We start from the raw sequence: 27,173 nt of genomic DNA, 5'->3' as shown, positions 1-27,173 counted from the left end.
ATAATACAAAGGTAAATGGGAGCCATAGATCAGCAGCTCTGACTCCAGGCCCAGAAATATATTTAGACTTGTTCCAAAGGGATAACTGATTAGTTTTTTTGTTTTTAAAGAGAAAAACAAGGTTACTCACCAGTAACTGATCTTCTTCGAGACGTGCTGCTCACGTGCATTCCACTGTAGGTGTGTGCACACCACCGTGCACGGTTCCTGGAACTTTTTTCCCCTTAGCAGAACCCATAGGGCTGGCTGTGGTGCCCCCTGGAGTCCCGCGCGCATGCCACGGTACATGAGGCACTGCCGGCCCTACACCCCCTCAGTCCCTTCTTTCCGCCAACTCCGGCAGCGGGGACAGGGCTGTGATGTGGAATGGACATGAGCAATACATCTTGAAGAACATCAGTTACTGGTAAGTAACCTTGTTTTTTTTCTTCGAGTGATTGCTCATGTCCATTCCATTATAGGTGACTAACAAGCAATACCTTGGAGGTGGGTAGGAGTTACTGGTGAGCTGCCCTCAGCCCGACTCTGCCGAATCCCGCGTCCTCTGTCGCCTGCTGGGCAATGGTGCTTGAGCTCCGGTTGAGTGCGCTGTGATGGTTCCCAATACGGACACCCTCGCCTGCTGGTTGCAGAACTTGATGCATGATGTAATCCGCGTTGAGATGCGCTGGGTGGAGACAGGTGAGCCTTTCATCCCGTCGGCCACTGTGACGAAGAGCTATGTTGATTTCCGGAACGGCTTTGTACGCTCGACGTAGAAGGCCAGGGCTCGTCTCACGTCCAGCGAATGCCATCTCCTCTCCTCCTCCAAACCGTGAGATTTGGGAAAAACACGGGGAGAAAAATATCTTGATTACAATGAAATTGGGAAACCACCTTGGGTAGGAAGGCCGGATGTGGCCTCAGCTGAAACTTGTCCTTACAGAATACTGTATAAGGGGGCTCTGAAGTCAAGGCCCTAATCTCAGAGACCCTCCTAGCTGAGGAACTGACCACCAGGAAGGCTACCTTCCATGAAAGCATGAGCAGAGGGCATGAAGCCATGGGTTCAAAGGGGGGCCCTCGTGAGTCTCGAGAGGACCAGGTTGAGATCCCAGGGAGGCACTGGGTCACAGACCTTCAGATAAAGCCTCTTCACCCCCTTGAGGAACCTATTGACATGGGATGGGAGAACAGCGATCTCCCCTCTAGAGGCTGATGGAAGGCTGAAATAGCCGCCAGGTGAACCTTCAGCGAGGCCAGCACCAGACCCTGGAGCAGGTACTCCAGGATCGCCTGTATAGGCGAGAGGCTGGGTGGAATACCCTGGGACTCTGCCCAACAGGTAAACAGCCTCCACTTAGCCCAATACACGACCTGTGTAGAGAGCTTCCTGCTGCCAAGGAGAACTTGCTGGACCTGCACCAAGCAGGCTCTCTCTCCCTCTGTCAGCCACAGAGCCTCCAGGCTGTGAGGTGCAGGGTGTCCAGGTATGGATGCAACAGGCGACTGCGGTCCTGGGATAGAAGGTCATGCCGCCTCGGGAGGTCCAGGGGTGGGGCGATCGAAAGGTCCACAACATGCTGAACTAGTGCTGTCTCGGCCAGGCTGGAGTGATGAGTATAATGTTCGCCCTGTCCATCTTTATTTTCAGTAGGACCTTGGGCAGGAGTGGAATGGGTGGAAACGCGTACATGAGGGTCCCTGTCCAGTCCACGAGGAACACGTTGGAAACTGACCCAGTCTTGCGACCCTGGAGCGAGCAGAACCTGGGACACCGTGTTCCAGGCCGACGCGAATAGGTCCAGTTGGGGAATGCCCCACTTCTGGAAGATCATAGCCACCACCTCTGGGTGAAACGACCTGCTGAGGCCATCCACCTCATCGTTCCTCACTTCTGGAAGATGAGAGGGCGTCAGGTGGAAATCATGCCTCACGGCAAGGTCCCACAGATGGGTAGCTTCCTCGCAGAGGGCTGAGGAGTGCGCTCCCCCCTGCCTATTTATGTAAAACGTGGCTGCAGTGCTGTCTGTCAGCACCTGCACCACTCTGCCTGTCAGAATTGGAGGAACACCTTGCATGCTAGGTGAATGGCCCTCAGCTCCTTCACGTTGATGTGCAGGACCCTCTCCTCCCCCGACCAGAACCCGAGTGCCTAGGTTGATGCTGATGTGGGCTCCCCATCCCACGTCTGAAGCACTGGAAATTAGGGTGACCGACGGGACCAGTTCCCTTCATCACTGCCCTGGGAGTCTGCCACCAATTTAGTGAGGCTAAGACAGGTGGGGAACTGTGACCACCCGGTCCAATGGGTGTCTGCTCGGCACATATACCGAGGCCAACCATGCCTGAAGTGGTCTGGGCCTCAGGCGAGCTAGTCTCACTATGTACGTGCAGGCCATCATGTAGCCTAACAGCTGTAGGCAGAGCCTGGCTGTTGTCATGGGGCATCGGTGCAGCTGGGAGATGATAGAGACCATTGCCTCGAAACGTGGCTGAGGCAGGAAGGCTCTGACCTTGGAGGCGTCCAGGATAGCCCCAGTGAACTCTATTTGTTGCACTGGGGTTAATGTGGACTTCTGTTCATTTATGAGTAGCCCCAGCCTGCTGCACATGGAGCAAGTGAGGGTCATGCTGTCCTGTACCTGGGACCTGGACCTGCCTCTGATCAGCCAAATCATCTAGGTAAGGAAAAATTTGCACACCTTTTCATCTCAGGTGGGCAGCCACTAGCGCCATGCACTTGGTAAACACCCTTGGAGCTGAAGACAGGCCAAAGAACAGGGCTGTAAACTGGTAGTGGGAACCAGCCACCATGAAATGGAGAAAACACCTGTGGCTGTGGAGGATAGACACATGAAAGTATGCGTCCTTGAGGTCAAGGGCAGCATACCAGTCTCCTGGATCCAGGGAAGGTATTATGGAGGCTAGAGAGACCATGTGAAACCTGAGTCGTTTGACATATTTGTTTAGACGACACAGGTCTAATATGGGTCGCAGACCTCCCTTTGCCTTGGGGATGAGGAGGTACCTCAAATAGAACCCCTTCCCCCTTCTGCCTTGAGAGACCATTTCCACTGCTCTCAGGTTGAGGAGGGTGTCCACCTCCTGCAAGAGGAGTTGCTTGTGAGAGGGGTCCCTGAAGAGGGACGGAGGGGAGGTTGTTGGGGGGGGGGGAGGGAGGGGGTAGATGTAAACTGCAGGGCATAGCCCCCTGAGACTATCCCAAGGACCCAATGGTTCAAAGTGATTTTTGCCTATTTGGGGTAGAAGGGCCTTAACCTGTTTAGGAAGGGGCGGGGCGGATGTAGGAGAGCAGTCGCGGCACTACCCTCGGGCGCACCATCAAAATTGTCTCCTTTGATTGCCCGACCTCCTGGGGGACCCCTGCTAAGGAGCCGAGGACAAGCTAGGGGGCTGATTTCTTCTTCTAAACCTCTTATTTCTAACCCTATAGGATTGGAAAGGCCTGGACTGAGGCCTTGGTTGCTACTGCGCCTGGGGCTGTGACTGACGCCTGGAAAACTGGGGTGTGTAAAGGCCCAGGGAGTGAAGCGTGGCTGTGGAGTCCTTCAGATCATGCAACTTCGCATCTGTCTGGTCCAAGAATAGGGCTGAGCAATAAAAGGGGAGGTCCTGGATAGACTGTTGCATCTCCTGGGACAGGCCCAAGGATTGCAGCCATGAGCACCTTCACATACAGATGGCAGAGGCTATGGACCTGCCTGCCAAGTCGGCAGCATCACAGGAGGTCTGGAGCACTGCTCTAGCTACCGTGGTTCCCTCCTCCACGATAGTATTAAAGTCTGTAGCCTGGTCCTGGGGCAGGGCCTCAGCGAACCGCCTGAGGGAGTCCCACAAGTTGAAATTATATCTGCCCAGGAGGGCCTGATGGTTGGCAATCCTGAACTGCAGGCTTGCCGTGAAATAAAGCTTTCTCCCAAACAAGTCCAGCTTTTTATTGTCCTTGTTCTTGGGAGTCGACCCTGGCTGACATCTCCTGTCTTGCTGGTTAGCCGTGTCTATTACCAGGATTCCTGGGGTGGGGTGTATGAACAAATACTCAAACCCCTCGGCCGGGACACAATATTTCTTCTCGGCCACCTTTAACTAGGGGCGACCGAGAAAGAGGTTTGCCACAGGGCCTTCACAATCTTAAGGACCCCTTTGTGGTCCTTAGCTCCTCCACCTCCAGCCCCAAGTTGGAGGCCACTCTCTTGAGCATCTCCTGGTGCTTCCTGAAATCCTCCAGTGACACAGAGTGGTCCTGGGAGACTGCCTCGTCAGCTGAGGAAGAGGAATGCAGAGGTGCAGCCTGTGGGTGTGCCCCCTCCTGGCGAAGGGTTGTACCCACTGAGGGTCTTTCCAGGGGGTCCGACTCCCTGTTCGAGGAGTGGTACCAATGGGCCTTCTCCTGTGCCAGAGGCACGGACTGCACCCCCGACGACTTAATGGATTGGGGTCCCAGCCCCACCTGGATATCCCAGGGAGCCCAATAAGGCCATTGTTGTGGCCATTGTCCCTGTGGCCAACCCAGGGCTAACTGCGCCACATGCTCTGATGCATTGGGGGGGCGTCGACTTGCCCGACAACTTTCCCCCCTGGAAGACCCCAAGTCATCATTGGAGTCAGAGGCCCTGGACTGGTGGTGCCATGTTCATCCTCGGTCCCGGGCACTTCCGTGCCGGGACCACCCTCTTGACACCTCCAACCTGGAGGATGATGGGGACTGTCTCCGTCGCTGTGAGCGGTGTTGACGAGTGGGGGCATGCTACGAAGATCTAGAGGTACCTGAACGTCATCTCAGTACTGATGATTTCTGCTGCAACTTGCCTTTCAGCTCTGCAGACACCCTCGGTGACCGAGGTCGGCGCCATCACGAACTCCTCGGTACCGAGCCTAACTCCGGCGACTGGGTTCCACGTCGTGAACTCTGCGGTGCCGGGTCTTCCTCTGATGACCGGGTTCCGCGCCGCCTCAGTGTGGGTGAACTCATTGGTGCCGGGTCCTCCGATTGCGACCAGGTTCTTCGCCATCTAGGTATGGGTGAACTCCTCGGTGCCGGGGATCTGGAACTGGAGCTGTCTGAGAGCTGCCTGGCAGACCTCGACCAGTACCAGGGAGCGACATCAGCGCCGAGAGGGAGACTCCACATCCCATGCCGGCAGGTTGGCTCAACGCCGCCAACCTGGAGCAACTGCTGGGGGAGCAGATCTGCTCTACCCCTGGAGGTTGTTCGGCGGGAGATCTTCCTCCCCATACCGAGGATATCCACCACCCTTCGGGGGGCCCCTACGCGGCCGGCCGGAGGTGGTGTAGGCAAGGCCAACAAGGCGCTTGCTGCTTGAAAAGCCTCTCGTGTCGATGGCGTTGGCAGGGGCACTCTCCCACTCCCAGGAGTTGGGAGAGGCTCCCTGACCGGAGATGCAGGCACTGGAGAAGTCTCGATGGGCTGGGTCTGGTGCATCTCCATACTTGACCCTGCCTATACTGACGGTGCAGGGGAGTGTCCGCGCTCCACGCCCTGCTTCTTTCTCTTCAGTGCCGGAGATGTTGTGCGGTGTTGAGTCGAGGGCGGCGCTGACGGTGCGCTCTGTACCGAAATCATGCTCGGTACTGAGGTGGAGTGGGTAAGCTCGGACGCCAGTGGAACGCTGCCTCCATCAACAGGGCTTTCAACTGGATTTCTCGGTCCTTTTGTGTCCTCAGTTTGAAAACCCTGCAAATCTTTCACTTATCTTTTCTGTAGGCTTCCCCCAGGCACTTAAGGCAGCAGTTGTGGGGGTCGCTGAGCAGGAAGGTCGTCTTGCAGGAGGCACACAGCTTGAAGCCAGGCGACTGGGGCATGGCCCAGCTGCTCTAAGTCCCCCAGCTGCTCTAAGTCTAAGACTGCCTTATCCCTAACTACACGTAACAACACTTAACAGAACTAAATAGAACTAAACTTAGAATATCAAACAAGTCCAAAGAAGGGGAATAGTACTTGCAGAGAGCAAGGCTAGTTCCAGCAACCTTCGTGGGCGGAAAGAAGGAACTGAGGGGGCGTAGGGCCGGCAGCGCCTCATATACCGCGGCATGTGCATGGAGCTCCAGGGGGCACTGGAGCCAACCCTACAGGATCTGCTATGGTGAAAAAAGTTCCGGGTAATTGTGCACAGAGGCATGCACACAACTATAGTGGAATGGACATGAGCAAGCACTCGAAGAAGAAACCCCCATTAATACTAGCTCATGTATGTTAGCTAATCTTGTTTCCTGCTTGAAGAATCTCTCATCCACTCTCTCTTCTTGATTTGGTGGTCTATAACAGATCCTCACCATAACATCATTACTATTCTTCTCCCCTTTTTATCCTCATTTTTGTTTGTTAGTTATACCCACTTATTCTGTTGTCTTAAACTTAGAATTTAAGCTCTTTGGGACAGCAAATGTCTTATGCTTTTATGCACTTCCCAGCACAACGGGACCTCAATCTGGCTAGGACCTCTGAGTGCTACTGTAATACAAATAATAGATACAGCATAGACTGGGTATATTTAAAACCCATTGGCTTTATTCTGTATTTAGTCCCTCCTTATAAAGACAAAACTAGTAACAGCTACTTGAACACTCACGTGAGAAAATGAGGGTGATTCTTCACCGTTTCCTCCAGCTTCTCCAAAAATGTCATGTCTGTGGCATCCCCAGGTCTCAGACATTCCTCATCCTGTAGCGAGAGGAATCAGCAAACACAGCAATACAATTAAATGCAAGTGTTCAATATTTCCTTCTACATGTCAGCAGGCAAGCCAGATCTATCCCCACCTCACTAAAATGGTGCCCTCAGTTTAGTTTCTCTAGCATGTTTCTGTTTTGAGTGAAGCTGCCTAATTCACTCATATAATAAAGAGCTGTGGGGTTGAAAAGGTGATTTTTTCCCTTCTTGGAGGCTGACTTGACTTTTAGATTCTTTCTGACCAGCAGGTGAAGACAAGCATACTTCGACTTTTGGTGAGAGGTCATCTCCCTACATACAAAGGACTTGTCTGCTCCCACAGCTTAGCTGAATTTTCGAGAGCAGAATAATTAAAATATTACCATAAAATGAAGTCAGCTGAAGCCCTGTAACTTGGGACTAATCTATGTACAGAAATGATGCTAGATGTTTAGAGAATATATATATATATATGCAGCAAAGCCTTGGTGTAGTAGAGCATACTAAGACAGCTCTGAAGTTCTCTAGGGTTAATAATACTGGGTATAGAGATGCTGCCTAAGCTAGCTTGTTGTCTTGTTTCTTTCCTTCTTGGTCCTGGAAAAATACAGATACTGTGAACACAGATTTGCCCTGTAGTCTTCTAAAAAATAGAGGGCCTTATCCATTTTAGAATTAAGAAGTTCATAGTCCTCAAAGGGAAGGTCCTTGATTGTTATTTGTTCCTGCCTGAGGATCCCCTGGGACTGGAGCCAGGAAGACCACCTCACTGTCACTAGTATAGCCACAATACACACTGTGGTGTCAGACACATACAGTACAGCCTAGATAGAAGTGTAGGCTATCAAATGCCCCTCAGTCATGTTGGCTTTCAATTCCTCTCAATGGTTTTGTGGTAGCTTGCCCAGAAACTGAGAAAGCTTATCCCAGCTCCAATAAATGTACTTGGATATGAGAGACTGATAATTAGCCACACACATCTGGTGGCTGGCTAATGAGTAAAATGAGTAAAAGGTCTAGTTTCTTTGCGTCTTTTTCTCTGTCAATCTGGGAGGTATTTGTTATTTTTGACCTTTCCTGGACAGCAGCCACTACAAGCAAATGTGGTACTGGGGGGAATAAGAGTCTTCAAATCCCTTGGAAGTGACATGGTACCTTCTTTCTGCTTGGACGTGACCAGTATCAAGGCTGGTGTGTGCCAGAGGTCCTTTGTGGGCTCCAATGGGTTTTCATCAATTGGCATGGGAAGCCTGCTGGGCAACGAAGGGTGCAAGATACCCAGGAACTCCAGGGACTTCTCCTGCACTACTTCTAGTGGTATATCCAGCATCTCTGCCATGTGTTTAATGAGCTCTTTGAATAATTTAAGATCATCCACTGAGGAAGCTATAGAGGGGCTTACTGCCTGATCAGTGGAGGATGAGATCACAGCACGAACAACTTCTTCCCCTCGTGGTTGTTCTTCCTCATTTTCCTTTCTTTCCTGGATCTGAGGCTTCATTAGTTGACCTGGCTGGGATGGTCCATATTGCATCTTTGAAGAGGGGGAATCTAACCCTGGAGGGCCACATGATGCAGGCTTACAGGAATATGGGCATACACCCCAGTGTGTCCAGTAGGGCCAGTGCTGGATAAGTACGGAGGTGGGGGACACACAGGAGGGTACCAAGAGGGATGTCTTCTATGAGTCCAGGTCGTCTTCTATTTTCCCAATGTGGTACCCAAGGGGGAGAAGGTGAGTGAGTGGGAGATATATTTAGATGGGGATGAGGAGAAAGAGTACACTTCCTCCAAGCAAAGGAACAGTCTATCCAAAGTGCCCTGTATATAAAGGGAAGAAGTTGGTACTGAAGATACCACCTTGACTTGCTGTGCCAATAGTTCAGTAGTTGGTGGCTTAAAATATCACCACCCATGGGCACCAGGTTTGTATAATTTTGGTGGTGCCCAGAACAGGTCCAAGTCCCCCCACCAGCCTTGTAAGCCCCTAGTGGGTGGGTGGGTGGGTGTGTGTGTGTGGGTGGGGGTGTGGTGGTAGGTAGGTATCGGCCAGGCCACATGGGAGAGGGGTGGGGCCAGGAGGTGGGTGCAGCTCTTGTGCTGCTGGGAGCAGCCGCTGTGCTGCTTGGGGCAGGAGCAGCTCCTGGCCAGGACGCTGGACCCACATGGGAGTGGGGCGGGGAAGGGGTGGGACTGGGAGGGGGAGTGGCCTCCGTGCTGCCTGGGGGCAGGGCCGGTGCCCGAGCAGCTCCTGGCCAGCTGCTGAGAGTGTGTCGGGAAAGGGGGGCAGAATGGCTGGGCCACCCTGGGGGCCACTGTGCTCTGTCCCTACATGGCTGAGTGTCACTGGAGGCTCTGCAGCCAGTCTCGCATCAGCACAGATATATTGGTGGAGCCAGGCCCATGTTCCTGAATATTGGTGGAGCATGGGCACCACAGGCCCATATAACTCACCAACTATGTCACCACCCTCAGCCTTTTCAGGGGAGACAACGGCAGTGTCAGGTCCATAGTAAAATCACTCAGTACTCTGTATGCTTTGCGTATCAAGAGAGCAGGTAATGCTGGGTACTGAAGAACATGGTTTGGAGGTGACCAGTTCCCAAGGCTCTGGGTACTGAGAAAAAACAGTCCACAGATATCGTGGGTGCAACTGGGGCTCTCTTAGTAGTCTGTACTGGGGCACTGGAGGGGACCTCAGACTTTTGGCCCTTAGAAGGTTGAGCCTGAGATGAGTCAGAAGTCTGTGTTTTGACTTGTCAGGCACCTGAGAAGGTGACTTTTGTGCCTCCTATCTCCTGTCGTCCCTGCCTGTCAGAAGACTGATGCCAGAATGGAGATGGATGACTGGAATCTCTTAGTAGATGTGACCCAGGAGTGCAGGTGGAATCTCAGCTCACCAGGCCACTAATGGAGAGGAACTGATCAGAGGACTGCAGACTGGTTTTGACTTATGTCTCAGTGTCTGAGGAGGCGTGCTTTGAGCTCTTGAGGAGGAATAACTTCAGGTGGGCTTCGCTAGCATTCTGTATGTGCTCAGAGAAAGACCAATGTATGGACTGTTGCTTGGGTCCATGTCCCTCTCCAAGGCATGCCAGTTGCTACGCAGCATTGAAACATCACAAGAGGCAGGTTTCGAACCCCAGTGATTTAGCTTCTGCCATATTGCTAGCACCTTTTGGCGGGTGGGGGGTTTATGTCTAACCTACACTGAAACTTATCTAAGAAAATTATATATAAAAATATTAGCCAACTGGCAATAACTATATGAACTAAAAAACAACTAAGGTTGCTAACTAACACCAGCACAGTGCATAGGGATGGTGGACACTGATTGTCACAAGCGATAAGAAAGAACTGAAGGATGGTTGGGCCTGCTCTGCCCTTTATGCCTTTGTACTGGGGGACAGACCAGGATATATATGGCACAAGTACAGCCCCAGGAGACACTGTTGACCAAAAGAATCCAATCCTGCATGCACCAAGCATGGAACCCATGTGGAGAATCATTCAAACCTACAGCAGGAGTTGAGCAACGTTGTAGCCTCAGTTTACTCAATTCCCCTCTCCCATCCCAGCCACTTCAGTGAGAGAATTCCTCTCCCATCCTCACAGAACAAACAACAGCGAGGCACATCCATTTTGCCACATAGTTCAGCTGTCACAATAGCTGCTCGGAGCAGGAGATCAAAGATCAGGTGACTACTTTGACCAAGGCTCACTCTGCCTCTTCTGAACTGCATCCACACCTCACTATGGCTGTATAATTTTTACAACCCGAGAGTCAGGACGGAGAAATTCAAATATTTTGCAAAAAGGAGTTCTCTTGACAATAGGCTTTCTGCTCAGAACCCCGCCACTCCTCTCCCCCGAAACAGACTCTCTGCAGGACACTCTTGGACGAGACAGTTTAAGGGGGAAGGGGCAAAAAGCTTTTGTGGATTCAGACATTTATTTTCTGTTGATGGTTTCCTTCTATCATCTTGAATGTGGTTAATGAGAAATTTATTTGAATGTATGCATTGTATGGCATTACAGATATACGTCTCAATATTACCCCCAATAAAAATATAAGTTAAAACAGCTTTGCTTAAAAAGCAGCTTCTAGTTTATTCAGTGTAAAGTTCTATAGAAAACAGTACTGTGTGGTTAGAGATATCAGCAAATACAAAAACAAGCATGAAGGACAGTTAGCCTCTGGGTCTAACACATCACATGCTTAACACTGGGCTCTACTCACATCTCCACCTCCCTCCGCAATCCTCATACCTACCACTCCCACAAACAACCTTTACACCAGCCTCCACTTCCTTTTCACCCAAGTCTATTCATTTCCCATTATGCTTCTAAATATCTTAAATTAAAAATAAATAAATAAGTACAGGTTTGTGAACTCACCAAAATAGAAATTATGCCTTTGAATTTCTCTTCCACCAAATCACAAATGATTTTGTTATTGAAATACTGGACAGGTTCCCACTGCCATTCACAAAGAGACACAAAAAATTAAAGACTGTTTAATTAAAGATCTTGATTCTGCACTAGAAGGAAATAGTCTGAGTGATCAGTGTATTTCAGAGGATAGAAAATATTTAAAATAGTTTTCCTGAGGCCGACATCTCAAGTCTGAAAGATATATTTCTTTCATACACATACATTTATTTTTCTGATCTCTCTGTATTCCTTTTATTTTTGCCAGAGAGAAGGTGAATATTTTTGTCCCATCATGACCAAAAGGAAAGGGGAAAGCTATGCAACCAAGGTCTCTATTCTGAAATACTGGTGGAGTGGACAGTGTTGCTCTTTACCAAAGGGATTAAACAGAAGTCTGATTCAAATACACTAAGCAGTTGCAACTAGGGATATAAAATCTCATATTATGGAACTAAAATAGTACAGAACTGTGACTCTTGCTCCTGCTTCGCATACGTCACACACAGACTGACTATTCCTGAAACCAAACCAGCCTAAAATGAAATATTTCTCTCTGTTCCAGGTCATCACTGAATCATGTCATCCCAGTTCCTCATCTCATTCAAATTTGCAAAAGACGGTCTCCCGGACTTGGGTGACAGCTGATCTCTGTGGTTTCTGCTCTGAAAATGATCTACAAATTCCGAATGCAGGATTCAAAAGAAAGAACCTCTTCAGAATTGGGAACCAAGCCATTCAAAAAAAATACATTTAGTTGGCAGTAACAGCTGAGGAAGGAGCACAGAAATTTCTAGAGATCTGTCTTACAGCATCCTTATTCTCCTATCTATCTAGGTTCTTCTATAGCAACCACAGTGTAGCATCTGAATGTCTTATAGCCAGCACCATGTACCTACACAGAATCTCAAGACAATAATTAAGCAGAGAATCCACCACAGAAGCTTCTGCTATTTCTTAATTATATGACTAAGGAATCCCAACAGCAGCACATAAAAGATAAACCATAAATCAATCACCACTCTGCCCTTCCTACAAGTCTGGCTCAGACGGCTGAAAGGCAATGGTTTGGGTTTTGTTGAAGCCTTGCTTCAGCAAGAATGGAACCATTTTTCAAAAATACATTGGTAGGATCTACATTTTCTGGGCAGCCAAATGCCAAAAGCCTACAGTATCATGTGGAACTCTTGACAGGACAAAAATCTATGGACTAATTCTGATGTTTGAGAGCCTCAAAATTACAAGTGCCATTGCAGCCAGCACAACTGCATATGCCAAAGAATGCAAGACTTTTAGTGCCAAACACACAGCTTCTAACCCGGCAACCTACAAGACAAGCTTCCTTAGATGACTGCAGTATTACAATTGTTGTTTTGTATAGACCAAGGACTACAGAACAAGATAATCACTTATGCTGGAACAGGTCTAGTTCTAATCTGAATGGGTTTTGCTCGAATAAGTGCTATCATCTGTGTGAGCATGTGATTGCATGTGCAAACACAGAGCCTAGTTTGAAACCCGTCTTGTATGAGCTAGCTCTAGTGGATCATACACTGACTGCAACATGGTAAAAATAAATATTTACTTTCAAATCCTTATTTTACATACTGTAGTTATCAGTTATCATCAGACACCATTAATTAAAGCTGGCCTCTCCCAATAGGAGATGCTACAGAGAAAACAATACAAAATGAGGTCTTGGCTCTTACCGCTATGCCTTCTGACTCATACTCCTCTTGTTCTGATTTTAGTGTGAGTTCTATGAAGAGTTGCTGCAGTTTTTCATTACAATAATTAATACAAAACTGCTCAAAGCTGCAAACAAACAAAATCAGAAAGAATTAGTTAATCCCATGCTGTATTTCAATAAAAACAAAATCTGTACCATTTTGGTCAAACAGCATGCATAATCTGGGTACAATTCAAGAGAGATACAAGCAAATGATCTAGACACTCCTATGAGCTCTACAGAGATTAACCGATTAATAGTCAGATTCGCCCCAGAACAGAGGAGGAGCCATTAGAGGTGAGTAAGGAGGAACATGGGTACAGCAGATATAAATAAAGGCTTCTCTACACTACAAATCCAACAATGTCACAGTGTGGATACCTGCCATAGTTAGGTTTCAGGCACCAATATAATTCCATAAAATAGGTCTATAGCTGTGCTTTCTCATTCACATTACAAGAAAAATGTGTTAGAAGGACTCCCACACCCATGCCATACAACTACATGCTGCTGTGATTACAGCTGTTGTGTAGACAGGCTCCAAGACAGGCAAAAATCAGTTCAGTTCAGCATCTTTGAAACATTAAGATGATAAACAGTTGTGAATGCTGAGTTCTAGTAGGGTCCCTATCTAGAGATGCTGAGATTAGGCCTCTCGCTCAGAAGGTGTTTACCTACTACTGTCAGGTATTTTGTTGATTTCCTGAAGTTGAGACCTAATCTCATGTTACATCAACTCCTATTAAAAAGTGCCAGGCAAGGAAAGGGAAGGAAATAAACTAACAAGATTAAATAACAGGAAACAGGGTTATACAAAGTTCAAAGACATTGTGCTGAAACAAACCTATTGTGCTGGAAAACCTCAAATCCATAAATGTCAAGCAGCCCTAGAACTGTTGCAATCCTCCAGTCTTGGCACTCTGCCTCCTGCAACAAAGGCACAGAATACTTGGTCAACCTTCGGTGTAGCTTTAATCATTAGGGTCTAAAGCAGTCATGAACGTCCACTGGTATTTTCCTCCATATAATTCTAGTGTTTGGTTCTCACTCCTCTTAGTGAGAGAGGAATGCAGCCAGGAAAACATTGTTCAGTATTGAGGTGAACCCCTTTCCTGCTTCTCAGTTCTATTATTTGAACTCACTGTTCCCACCCACTTAGTAGGACAATCGTATAGCATGATCATGGAAGTGTAAATGAGAGATGAGTTTACCTTGTAGGCAAGAGACTTGTTAATCTTATTCACTAGCCAGGAGAAGGTGCGCCCATACACTGCCTTGGCTAGAGCATCCCGTGCATAGGCTGCCTGCTCCAGATTCAGAGGACTGACCAACTATATGTGGAAGGAGAAGAGACAAATTTAAACAGTCAGCCCACTGAGCAATGTAACTCAATAACTAGTCACTCCACACTACAGCCTCTTGTCCGGGCTATGCCCACATCACAATTTCCCAGCAGTACAGATTAATCGTCACAAGCAGGTTACATGAGACCAAGAAACGCACAGACAATTTTTCTCAGAATGGTGAGAAATCTGTAACCAGAAGGTGGACTATTTAAACCTGATAACGAAGCAGACCATATTAGTTGGCTTCAGTTCTGAATATCTCCCAGTTTTCCACCTTATGTTCTCACCTCTTCCCCTTTTGCTATGATCGTCTTGTGGATCAGTGCTTCCCGGAGCAAAGAGCCCTCAACCCCCAGGAGCTGCAAACCATCAAAAGGAAAACTCAATTAGAAAAAGTATTATTAATTTGACATCTGTTTTAGAGACAACAGAAACTTTAGGTCCCACAGCTACATGCAAGTCCTGCTCTTCACTCACTGACACATCTTGTCCACTGCTGAGATACACAATGATTCACTCCTCATTCTAGCAGTCACATGCCCAATATTCACTTAATAGTAAGGTAGGATGATTGGACATTTCTGGTTTACTATTCCAGCTGAGTACACAGAAATGAATATCACACTTTCTAAGATCTACTCTTTTCTCTCTGTCCAGACAATCAAAACACTCACCCAGACTTCATTATCTCATACCATGATTACTATAACCACCTTTTCTAGCCTCTCCAACACATACAATTCAAAAAGCAGCAGTTGAGATCATCTTCCTCACCTATTGCTATCACTCACATACTCAATATTTTCACTGGTTTCCCCATTTCCCATCTTCTCCATCAATACTTCCCATAACTTTGCTCCTCCCTTCTTCTCTTCCTCTCATCTGTTACTGCATTACCCCTTTATCCTTCTGCCTCCTCTGCTCTACCAATGATATCAGCCTCATCTGCCTGTTGGTCAGCTTTTCCCACAAACATCATTGTGCCCTCTTTTTGGCCATCCCTTACACCTGGATTATCCTCTCTAACCTGATCTGTAAGGCCACTACCCTCTTCTCCAAATCCCTCCTCAAGACCATCTCTGGTGCGATGCCTACAAGAAATAATCTAATTAATAGCGGACCAAAAAGCAAATGTGAAAAAGTTGACAACCTATAATTCTCTTAATGCAAATACATATCAATTTTATTTATAATTTATTGTATTCCTCTTTTCCCACTCTTCACGTCAGTTGTCATCTTAAATTGTAAGCGCTTTGGGGAAAGAGGGTGTTTATACTGCATCCAGCACAGATACAGTAATCCTAATCAGAACATCAGGACACTACTTATTTAATAATAAATAGTGAGTACCAGCAGGGGCAGGCATGCCATCTATTTGGGGGAAGAGAGAGAGAGAGATTGGTGTAGAGTAAGAGAAAGCCAATGGGGTGCAACAATACGGGGAGAAACTTATTACAGCAACTAGGAGGTTGGGAGTGAGGTTAAATAGTTCAGACACCCACCCACACTGCAAATATATGGCTCTGGAACAAAAAGAGAAAAAAAGAGAGAGACTGCTCTTCTGTCTCTCAGTAGCCAAAAGGGGGTTTGGAGAGAAGGTAGACTCCAAAATTGATATGAAAGATGAAGCCCCTGAGTGGGATCTAGGAACAGGATACTGGCAGGAACTCCAGAACTTGGGAGTGTATATTAAGTTCTCAACTGAGCAATGCTCCAAGACAGTAGAATAACTGTTTATGGCCATTAGGACTCTGGTAAAACTCTAAGGTCCTGCATATGGGTGCGTGGATAGGCATGGGATGGGCAGCAGAAAAACAGGGGATAAGCTAGAAAAGAGACGCAAGATATTTAGGCCAGGTCTACACTACAAAGTTTTGCCAGCATAGCTGTGCTGGCAAATCCCTCTGTGCAGACACAGTTTATACCAGCAAAAAGAGTCCTTCTGCCAGTATAGCTTATTGTCATTCGGAGCGATATACCAGCAAAACAAATCCTTTTGCTGGTATATACTTATACGTATTACTGGTATAACTATACCAGCAAAGGCTCTGTAGTGTAGACTAGCCCTTAGAAAAAGGAAGAGAGTCAAAAAATACAGGGAGGAGGTAGAGAGCACAATAGGGCGGGGGAGGAGGAGGAAAGATCTAACATAAACAAGAGAGATGGAGTTAGTAGGGCTGGTCAAATGGTACTTGAGGAATATTTTATGCAACAAACGGGACAGCGGTTATTAAACTATTTATTCAGCAATTACTTTGTGCTGTACTGGAGCAGCTCACAATAGGTCAAATACTATTCTGCAAATATGTTAATCAACAAACAAGATAAAATATATTGAATAATATATTCAGAGAATATTTTTTCTGCATTTACTAAAAATATGTGACTATTAAGCATAATACACAAACATTACACAATTATGTTATTCCTATAATATCAGGGGGGCATAGGCTCAGAGAAAGTATATGGAAGGTGTTTTTCCACACAGGCTAATAGGAATTGGGTAACATTTTCAACCTCTGACTAATTATTTCAGACAGAAAAGAGACTTTTAATTGATGTCGTCCCTTTAATAATGTCAAGATCTAAAACTACTAAATCTTATCCTGTAGTAATACAACAACAGAACTAAGTATGTTGCTATATGGGAATGTTTCCAAGGGATTATACTCACCCTGGCCAGATATTTAATCTGGTTCTCTGTTGTCACCTGAGTATTGCCCTGTTCATCTTCAGCAAACTGCACATTCCCCAGATGCAACACACTAGCTACAATGCTCAGCAAATCCTAGTATAAGAAGAACACAGAAGAAATAATGGTCAAGAAAATGGGAATTAATATGGATTAAATTTTAGTGAAGGCTGGGGGGAGAGAGGGGAGTTCCTTTATATGTCCATTACTGGAAGACATTTTTATATTTAGCTTTCTGCAGGGCAAACATTAAAGGCTGCCATCTGGCAGAAAAAAATAACTGAAGCAGGACACTCCTTTAAGGGGAGAAGACTTAGATGTCCTGCAAAGTATTTCTTACCTCTACCTCATTGTCACTGAAGTTAATGACTGACAGGGCCCTTCGCACAACCTTCCAGTCGTTTTTATCACTGATGGAACTGACCCTTGCACACTGACCCTAAAAACACAGATTTTGAGAGATAGTAACCTTACAGTCAGACATATTGTACATACACCCCTTACAGTTCTATCATGTTAACTGTTACAGAAGGGCCATCTCACAGTTATCTCACTGTAACTCAGTGAAGTGAGGAAAAGACACTGAGAAGTAATAAACGAAGAATCGCATTTATCCTATAATACAGGATCGTTAGTAATGTTCATCATTATTAACTTTTCTCCCAGAAAGTTTCTCTCTCCTTCAAGACAAACACTCTGATCTCTCCTTCAACACCAACCAAGTCTATTGGGTAAGTACATTTTTTCTCTTTACTGAGAACATGCAAACCAAATTTCCCAAGAAATTAGCAAACTGCTGGACCCTATTCACACCTTCACTAGATAATGGTAGTGTTGGGGATTCTTTTCAAGGCCGAGACGCCGCAGTAGGTCATCTTCCCCTCCCTCTAACAGCTGGTAGAAGATGTGAAAATTCCTCTCTCCGTGATTCTGATGGACAACCCGAGATTTCTCCAGTAGGTAGTTCAGGATGTGACCCCCCACAGGTGCCCCCTAAACCAAAAAAGATAAATTTAAATATTCACAAGGACAAAGGAAAATTCTGCTGCTTCTTTGATAGCAGAATATCAAAGAGAGTTCGGAATAATGGGTTACAAAAAATAGAAGTAATCTTTGTCATGTAATAGCATCATCATCTAGCTCATAAACTAACAGATATTGAGTGCAAGCTTGAGCTCTTGGACTTCCACAGAGTAGATCAAAAACAAAGTATTAGAGAATAAAACTAAAAATATAATGCCACCCCATCACAAAAAAAATTATATGTCTCTTGACTTGGATTCCCATCCATGTCTCTAATAATCTTGTTGCCATTCTCTGGACCTTTTCCATTTCTCCTATATTAGAGAAAAGAATGGAATCCAGATCGAAAGAGATATTTAAAAGCTTAGGACCATTTCAGTTTATCTGGGTATTTACACTATAATTTTCATGGGATTGTGGTATTTTGTTTAGAGAGGAAACAAAAGATAAGTTAAAGAAAATTAAGGTTGCTTGAGCAATCTTAATTCTGTCTCATTGTGCATACTCAGTCTTTCATTTCAGGATCACATGCTTCTTCTTCTCTCCTCCCCCCCCCTCTCCCCCCCAGGACCCCTGTGCCCTCCATTAAAAAAAATCTACATAAAAATGGAGATGATTCAGTAAAAATGGAGCAGAGATTCATATTTTTCTCTAAAAGTAGGTGGCCAACTGGTGTGAGATTTTTCACTGGATTAATTTTTATGCCCTTTGAACTATTAATGAAGTTTTGATTTGGTTTCTCTTAATATATTTTTAACAGAAAACCTTTGAATCTGTGCCCTGGCTGAAATCTTTCCTTGGAGTCCTACTTTTCACTATTGAAAAATATCTCCTAAAAAACCACTGACTAGCTATTCAAAGGTTGGTAAAGAGGTGGCCCTGAAGAAAAAGGGTGTAATGGGAAGGTTTTTTAAAATGTTTCATCTACGGTCATTTTTAGCTCTTAATTGAATTATAATTGAAAGTTTGTGAGCTGTGCCTACAAGCATGATTAGTTGATGGGAGCTGCACGCACACACACAAAAATGGTTACTAACTTTCCATAACTGTTCTTTGAGATGTGTTGCTCATGTCCATTCCATGTCAGGTGTGTGTGTGTGCACCAGAAGCACAGGTGCCAGAGATTTTTCTCTCAGTAGTATCTGGAGGGCCAGCTCTAACACCCTCTGCAGTGATGCACAAATGCAACGGTATAAGGGGTGCTGCTAAGTCCCCCTATCTCCAGTTCCTTCTTGTCAGAACTCCAACAGAGGAGAAGGAGGGTGGGTCATGGAACGGACATGAGCAACACATCTCTAAGAACAGTAGTTACAGAAGATTTAATAACCACTTTTTCTTCTTCAAGTGTTTGCTCATGTACATTCCATGTCAGGTGACCCACAAGTAGGACCTCTGGAGGTAGGCCAGGAGTTCACAGGTGGACCAATTATAATACCACTCTGCCAAAGCCTCTATTGTCCCAGGCCTGTTGCGTGATGGAATAGTGGCAGGTGGCAGCAACGCCCCTCAGCCCCTGGATCCCACCTTGCTTTGGTCTGGTCTCCAGTCTCCCGCCTCTCCCTTCCAGCAGCTCCCTTGGCCCCGCCTACCGCATGAGAGGTCCAGGGCCTCTAGGTGCACTGTGCCTGGCCGCCTCTGCCCCCGCAGCCCAGCCCCTAGCCGGCACCAACACCCCTGAGCCTCTGGATCTCTCCCCCTGCCTTGGCGACTCATACCTCGGGACGTGAAGGTGTAAGCAGAAGACCAAGTCGTTGCCCTGCAAATGTCCTGTATTGGAACCTGAGCTAAGAAAATCACCGACAAAGCCTCTATTCTTGTTGAATGGGCTGTCAGAACGGCAGGAGGCATGACCTTTGCCTGCTTGTAACAAGTTTGGATGCAGGTGGTGACCCAGAAGGAAATCCTTTGTGATGAGACTGGCAAACCCTTAATTTGCTCAGTGACTGCAATGAAGAGCCGTGCAGATTTTTGGAAGGGCTTAGTTTTTTCGATGTAGAAAGCCAATGCTCAGCTGACATCCAAGGCGTGCAGGCATCTCTCTCTGCTAGAGCTGTGAGGCTTTGGAAAAAAGACTGGAAGGAAGATGTCCTGGTTGACATGAAATTGTGAAACCACCTTTGATAGAAATGAGAAATGAGGGCACAGCTGAACTTTATCTTTGTAAAACACAGTATAGGGAGGATCCGATATTAGAGCCTTGATTTCAGAGACTCGCCTCACTGATGTAATTGCCACCAGAAAGGCAACTTTCCATGATAACTGAAAAAGCGAACAGGATGCCATGGGCTCGAAGAGAGGCCCAATGAGTCTGGACAAAACTAGGTTGAGGTCCCATGGGGGAACCGGGTCTCTGATCTGCATAATGAGCCTTTCCAAGCCTTTCGGGAATCTGGCCACGACCTCATGGGAGAAGATTGATCTGCCCTGGATACGCGAGTGAAAGGCTGAGATGGCCGCCAGGTGTATCCTGATTGACGATAATGCCAACTCTTGATGTTTCAAGTAGAGTAAGTACTCCAGAATGGAGTGCAACAGTACCTGGGTTGAGTAGAGGTTTTGTTCCGCAGCGGAGCAGGAGAAGCATTTTCACTTTGATACAAGAGATTTTTAAGCTGCGTCTAGTTCATACAAGGACATCAGCACCAGAGACAACATCAGTGGCGTACTGGGGGGGGGAGGGGGAGCAAGCACTCAGATGCAGGACTACAGGAGAGTGCTGGCCAGGCCCTCGGAGCAGGAGCAGTCCCGTCACAGGCAGCCAGGGCGTACTCCCAGGCCCCTCCGCTAGGTGCAAGGGGATCAGAGCCTGTCATACCCCTTGCACCCCCCACCCGCTGCTGAGTGGTCCCCACCACTCCCACAGCGGGGGGAGAGCAGGAAATGGGCCCACAGAGACCCCCCCCATGGGGCACTGCCCACACTGCTGCTGCCACTGACGGGGGAGTGGGGAACATACCGCTGCTGCTGCTGCCGCCGCCGATGGTGAGGAATTGTGGAGAGTGGGACACAGGCCTGCAGACCCTCCTACGGGGCACTGCTGCTGACGGGGGAAGTGGGGAGAGCGGAAAACAGGCCAGCAGACACACACACCCGCCCCATGGGGCGCTGCTGCTGATGGGGGAGGAAGATGGGAGGGGCGCCAATATAAGTCTGGCCCCCAGGAGCCAGAGACCCATGGTATGACACTGGACAGCATGTAGCCACACAGTTGAAAAGCAGACAGGCAGAGAGGAATAAAAACATTGTGGATTTTCATCTATTCTAATTACAACAACAAATGTGGTGATATCATCATAATGTTTAGGCATGAATAAGAATATAGTTAGTTTTAGATTTAAGGCTTTTGATAAATAGTAAATAATGATAGCTTAGAGGAAGTTTTAGTTAGAAATCTAAAATGGTGGCCTCGATGATGTCATGTTAGAGAGAGAGAAGATTATTTAAACGGAAACCCCTGGTAAACCCTTGTACATCTCCTAAGGCAGACCACTCCCCATTACCTGCTTTTAGAATTAAGGCTTGGGATTGGTTCATTAGTATACCTAAGCCACTATCGGGTCATCTGGATCCAAAGTTTAGGGTAACAGTTTTGCCAGGTAAGTAGCTCTAGTAGAGGATTTTCTGCTTTCCAGCAGGGCTTTCTGAACCTGAGTGGAGCAAGCCTGCTTCTCAAGGCTTAATCATGCAGCATCCATGCCATTAGATGGAAGGAGGTTCGGTTTGGGTGTAACAGCCAATTGTGATCCTGTGAAATCAAGTCAGGGCGGTTGGGAGTGTCCAAGGGGCTGCTACTGGCAGATCCAGCAATGTGTCAAGTCAGTGTTGACGGGACCATGCCTGAGCGAGCATTATGACCCGCGCTTTGCCCCCCTTGATCTTTTTTGTGGATGAGAGGGATCGGTAAAAAGGCGTACATCAGGCCTCTTGGCCACTGCAGGAGAAATGCGTCAGGAAGCGAGCTGCTGTTGGGTCCATGAAGGGAACAGAAACACTGACATTTCCTGTTCTGTTTGGCTGTGAACAGGTCCACCTGGGGAGAGTTCCCATCTCCGGAAGATAAAACAAGGTTACTTACCAGTAACTGATGTTCTTCGAGATGTGTTGCTCATGTCCATTCCACTACAGATGTGTGCACGCTTCCGGGCACGGTTCCCGGAACTTTTTTCCCCTTAGCAGATCCCGTAGGGCGGCTACGGCACCCCCGGAGCCCTACACACATGCTACGGTATATGAGGTGCTGCAGACCCTACGCCCCCTAAGTCCCTTCTTTCTGCCAACTCTGGCAGCGGGGGGTGGGTTGTGGAATGGACATGAGCAACACATCTCGAAGAACATCAGTTACTGGTAAGTAACCTTGTTTTCTTCTTCGAGTGATTGCTCATGTCCATTCCATTACAGGTGACTAACAAGCAATACCTTTGGAGGTGGGTAGGAGTTAGCGGTGAGCTACCCTCAGCCCGGTTCTGCTGAATCCCATGTCCTCTCTCACCTGATAAACGATGGCGTAGTGGGACGTGAAGGTATGCACCAACGACCAGGTGGCAGCTTTGCAGATATCCTGCAGGGGCAATCACTCCAGGAAGGCTGTAGATGAGGCTTGAACTTTGGTTGAGTGTGCTGTGATGGTTCCCGGGAGCGGCACCCTCGCCTGCTTGTAGCAGAACTTGATGGAAGATGTAATCCGCGAGGAGATGCACTGGGTGGAGACAGGTGAGCCTTTCATCCGGTCAGCGACTGCGACGAAGAGCTGCATCGATTTCTGGAATGGCTTTGTACACTCGATGTAGAAGGCCAGGGCTCATCTCACATCCAGCGAATGCCATCTCCTCTCCTCCTCCAAAGTGTGCGGTTTGGGAAAAAACACGGGGAGAAAAATATTTTGATTACAATGAAATAGGGAAACCACCTTGGGCAGGAAGGCTGGATGCGGCCTCAACTGCAACTTATCATTATAGAATACTGTATAAGGGGACTCCGAGGTCAAAGCCCTAATCTTGGAGACCCTTCTCGCTGAGGTAATGGCCACCAGGAAGGCTACCTTCCATGAAAGCATGAGCAGAGGGCATGAAGCCATGAGTTCAAAGGGGGGCCCCCGTGAGTCTCGAGAGGACCAGGTTGAGATCCCAGGGAGGCACTGGGTCACAGACCTGCAGATAAAGCCTCTTCACCCCCTTGAGGAACCTGACTGACATGGGATGGGAGAACAGCGATCTCCCCTCTAGCGGCTGATGGAAGGCCGAAATGGCCACCAGGTAAACCTTCAGCGAGGCCAGCGCCAGACCCTGGAGCTTTAGCTGGAGCAGGTACTCCAGGATCGCCTGTACAGGAGAGAGGATGGGCGGAATGCCCTGGGACTCCACCCAAGAGATAAACCCTTAACACTTAGCCCAATACACGGCCTGTGTGGAAGGTTTCCTGCTGCCAAGCGGGACTTGTTAGACCTGCACCAAACAGGCTCTTTCCCCCTCCGTCAGCCACAGAGCCTCCAGGCCGTGAGGTGCAGGATGTTCAGGTCTGGGTGCAACAGGTGACCATGGTCCTGGGAGAGAATGTCGTGTCGCCTCAGGAGCTCCAGGGGTGGGGCGATTGAGAGGTCCAGCAGCATGCTGAACCACTGCTGTCTCAGCCAGGCCGGAGCGATGAGTATAACGTCCACCCTGTCCCTCTTAATTTTCAGCAGGACCTTGGGCAGGAGCGGAACGGGCAGGAACGCGTACGAGGGTCCCCGTCCAGTCGATGAGGAACGCGTCGGAAATTGACCCAGTCTCGCAACCCCGGAGCGAGCAGAACTTCGGACACTTCGTGTTCCAGGTCGACGCGATTAGGTCCAGTTGGGGAACGCCCCACTTCTGGAAGATCATAGCCACCAACTCTGACTGCAATGCACCAGTCGTGGCGCGGTAGAAATGACCTGCTGAGGCGATCCGCCTTGTCGTTCCTCCTCTCGGGAGGTGAGAGGCAGTTAAGTGGAAATCATGCCTCATAGCCAAGTCCCACAGACAGGTAGCTTTCTCACAGAGGGCCGAGGAACACGCTCCCCCCTGCCTGTTTATGTAGAACATGGCTGCGGCGTTGTCCGTCAGCACCTGTACCACTCTGCCTGTCAGGAAACAGAGAAACACCTTGCACGCTAGGCGAATGCCCCTCAGCTCCTTCAATTTGATGTGCAGGCGCCTTTCTTCCGCCAACCAGAAGCCCTGAGTGCCTAGGTTGGCGCTGATGTGGGCTCCCCATCCTACATCCAAAGAGTCAGAAATTAGGGTGACCAATGGGACCAGCTCCCTGAACGCAACACCCTTCATCACTGCCCTGGGAGTCCACCACCAGTTCAGGGAGGCTTAGATGGGGGGGTGAACTGTGACCACCTAGTCCAATGGGTGTCTGCTCGGCACATATACTGAGGCCAACCACACCTGAAGCGGTCTGAGCCTCAGGCAAACTAGTCTCACTACGTACGTGCAGGTCGCCATGTGGCCCAACAGCTGTAGGCAGCGCCTGGCTGTTCTCGTGGGGTGCCGACGAATGGAGGTGCGCTCCGAAGAGCTAGAGGCACCGGAGCATTGTCTCAGTACCGAAGATTTCCGATGCAGCTTGCCTTGCGGTCCTATAGACACTTTCGGTCACTGTGGTCGGTGCTGCTCCAAACTCCTCAGTGCCGAGCTGAACTCTGGTGACCAGGTTCCGTGTCATGGACTGCCCAGTGCTGGGTCCTCTGATGGCGACTGGGTTCTGCACCACCTCGGTGCGGGCGAACTCCTCGGTGCTGGGTCCTCCGATAGTGACCGGGTTCTGCACCACCTCGGTGCGGGCGAACTCCTCGGTGCTGGGTCCTCCGATAGTGACCGGGTTCTGCACCGCCTCGGTGCGGGCGAACTCCTCGGTGCTGGGTCCTCCGATAGTGACCGGGTTCTGCGCCGCCTCGGTGCGGGTGAACTCCTCGGTGCCAGGATCTAGAATGGGAGCTGTCCGAGTGCCGCCTGGCAGACCTCGTCCGGTGCCGCCTCCTGGCATGCGCTGCCTCTGTTGCTAGGGATTGACATCGGCGCCGAGAGGGAGACACCACATCCTGTGTTGAAGCAGGTCAGCTCGACAACACTAACCTGGAACAACTGCTGGGAGAGCGTCTCTGCTCTACCCCTGGAGGCCATCCAGCAGGAGATCTTCCTCCCCACTGCCCTTCAGGGGGACTCAACACGGGTCTCCCCCATGACACCGGCCCCTTCTCCCTCGGTGGGGGGGGAGGGGGATGGAGGTGGCATAGGCAAGGCCAACAAGGCTCTTGCCGCCTGAAAAGCCTCCGGTGTCAACGTCATTGGCAGGGGCACTCTCCCACTCCCAGGAGTTGGGGAAGGCTTCCTAACCGGAGATGCAGGGACCGGAGAAGACTTGACAGGCTGGGTCTGGTGCATCTCCGTGCTCGACCCTGCCCGTACCGACAGCAGAGGGGAGTGTCCGCGCTCCGCTTCTTCCTCTTCGGTGCCGGTGGTGTTGTGCGGTGCCGAGTCAAGGCCAGTGCCGGCAGTGCGCTCTGCACCGAGGTCACGCTCAGTGCCAAGGTGGAGTGGGCCGGCTCGGATGCCGGGCAGAGCGCTGCCTCCATCAGCAGGGCTTTCAACCAAATTTCTTGGTCCTTTTGGTCCTCAGTTTAAAAGCCCTGCAGATCTTACATTTGTCTTTTCTATGCGCTTCCCCCAAGCACTTAAGGCAGCAGTCATGGGGGACGCTGAGCAGGAAAGCCTTCCTGCAGGAGGCACACAGCTTGAATCCCGACAACCAGGACATAGCCCGGCCACTAAGTCCCTACAAGGATTTGCCTTATCTCTAACTACTCTAAAAACGACTTAAATACTTAACTAAAACTAACTTAGAACAACAAATAAGTTCAAACAAGGGGAATAGTACTTGCTGAAAGCAAGGCTAGTTCCAGCAACCGTCACAGGTGAAAAGAAGGAACTGAGGGGGCGTAGGGCCGGCAGCGGCTCATATACCGCGGCATGTACGCAGGGCTCCAGGAGGCACCGGAGCCGGCCCTACGGGATCTGCTAAGGGGAAAAAAGTTCTGGGAACCATGCATGGAGGCATGCACATACCTATAGTGGAATGGACATGAGCAAGCACTTGAAGAAGAACCCTGACTACCTTTGGGTATAGGGGCCTCTCATGGCAAGAGAGGGACCTGCTCAGGTGATCTGCCAACGTGTTTTTGACCCCCAGGAGGTGCAAGGCTTTGTGGTGGGTTGCATGTTCCATGTAGAAGTACCATAGATGGAATGCCTCTTGGCAAAAGGCTGAGGATCTCGCTTCTCCTTGCTTGTTGACATAATGCATTGACAGACAATACAGGATCAACATCCATACTACCTTTCCTGTCATCTAGGGAAGGAACACTTTGCAGGCTATATAGATTGCCCTGAGCTCTCTGACATTTGTGTGTAATGTGGACTAGAGGCCTTTTGCCCTGAGAGAGCTGATGTGGGTTCCCCACCCTAGGTCCGAGGCATCCGATACCAAGGAAAGTGTTGGGCAGGGGACCGCAAAGGGAACCCTTCTTGCTACATGGGCAGGGTTTGTCCACCATGCCAATGAGGCAAGTACTCAAGGCGGGATCATAAGGATCTTGTCCAGGCTGTGTCTTGTCATGGAGTAAATCAACGCTAGCCGCATTTAAAGGGGTCTGAGACGCAGTCTTGCATAGTGTACCATGTAAGTACACACTGCCATGTGACCCAGAAGTCTGAGGCAAACTCTTGCTGTGGTGAGGGAGTGAGCGAGCCGTGACCTGGGTGATCAGCTATGACATGGTTTGAAATCTGGTTTGTGGTAGAAATGCTCTGGCCCATGGGATTAACTACAACTGTAACTACTAACTCTAACTAATTAACTTATCTAACAAACTATGTACATTAAATCTACAGATGAAACCACTGGCAGAAGACTTGTGGAGGCAAGAATGTTCCAGCACTGGGGGGCCGGCAGTGCCCCTAATATTGGTGCATACGTGCACCATTGCAGAGGGCACTAGTGCCGGACTACAGATACCACAGAGAGAGAAATCTCTGGTGCACAAACACACCTGACATGGAATGGACATGAGTAAGCACTCAAAAAAGAACAGATATATAGGGGCCAGGAGCACACAAAAGCTTCCACATTACAAGCTACACTTTTCTGTCAGATTTACCCTACGACAGCGAGCAGTTCATGCACAGCTGATGGTGGATAAAATATTCTCTTGCCATACTTCTACCTTGTCTCTCTAACATCCTGGGACCACCACAG

The 27,173-nt window shown here is 48.6% G+C and overlaps 1 protein-coding gene across 6 annotated transcripts in view; it reads right to left on the bottom strand.

Moving 5' to 3' along the window:
* MYO1C (myosin IC) overlaps positions 1–27,173 on the bottom strand; it is a 117,903-nt gene that overhangs the window by 32,646 nt on the left and 58,084 nt on the right. For all 6 annotated transcript variants that reach the window (XM_067566016.1, XM_067566020.1, XM_067566017.1 and 3 more), the window contains 9 exons: positions 17,685–17,864; positions 17,212–17,310; positions 16,854–16,967; positions 14,467–14,538; positions 14,045–14,164; positions 13,678–13,760; positions 12,814–12,919; positions 11,072–11,152; positions 6,594–6,685 (listed from right to left, as the gene is read on the bottom strand). In XM_067566016.1, coding sequence (XP_067422117.1) covers positions 6,594–6,685; positions 11,072–11,152; positions 12,814–12,919; positions 13,678–13,760; positions 14,045–14,164; positions 14,467–14,538; positions 16,854–16,967; positions 17,212–17,310; positions 17,685–17,864 — 947 coding nt within the window. The remainder of the gene's footprint in view (positions 1–6,593; positions 6,686–11,071; positions 11,153–12,813; positions 12,920–13,677; positions 13,761–14,044; positions 14,165–14,466; positions 14,539–16,853; positions 16,968–17,211; positions 17,311–17,684; positions 17,865–27,173) is intronic.

This window comes from Emydura macquarii, unplaced genomic scaffold, assembly GCF_026122565.2.
Source record: "Emydura macquarii macquarii isolate MOO-44397 ecotype Brisbane River unplaced genomic scaffold, CSIRO-AGI_Emac_v2 contig_2699, whole genome shotgun sequence".
NCBI classification, from domain to species: Eukaryota; Metazoa; Chordata; order Testudines; family Chelidae; genus Emydura; species Emydura macquarii.
Note: the sequence above shows the minus strand (reverse complement) of the source record. Positions and strands in the feature narration are given on the sequence as shown.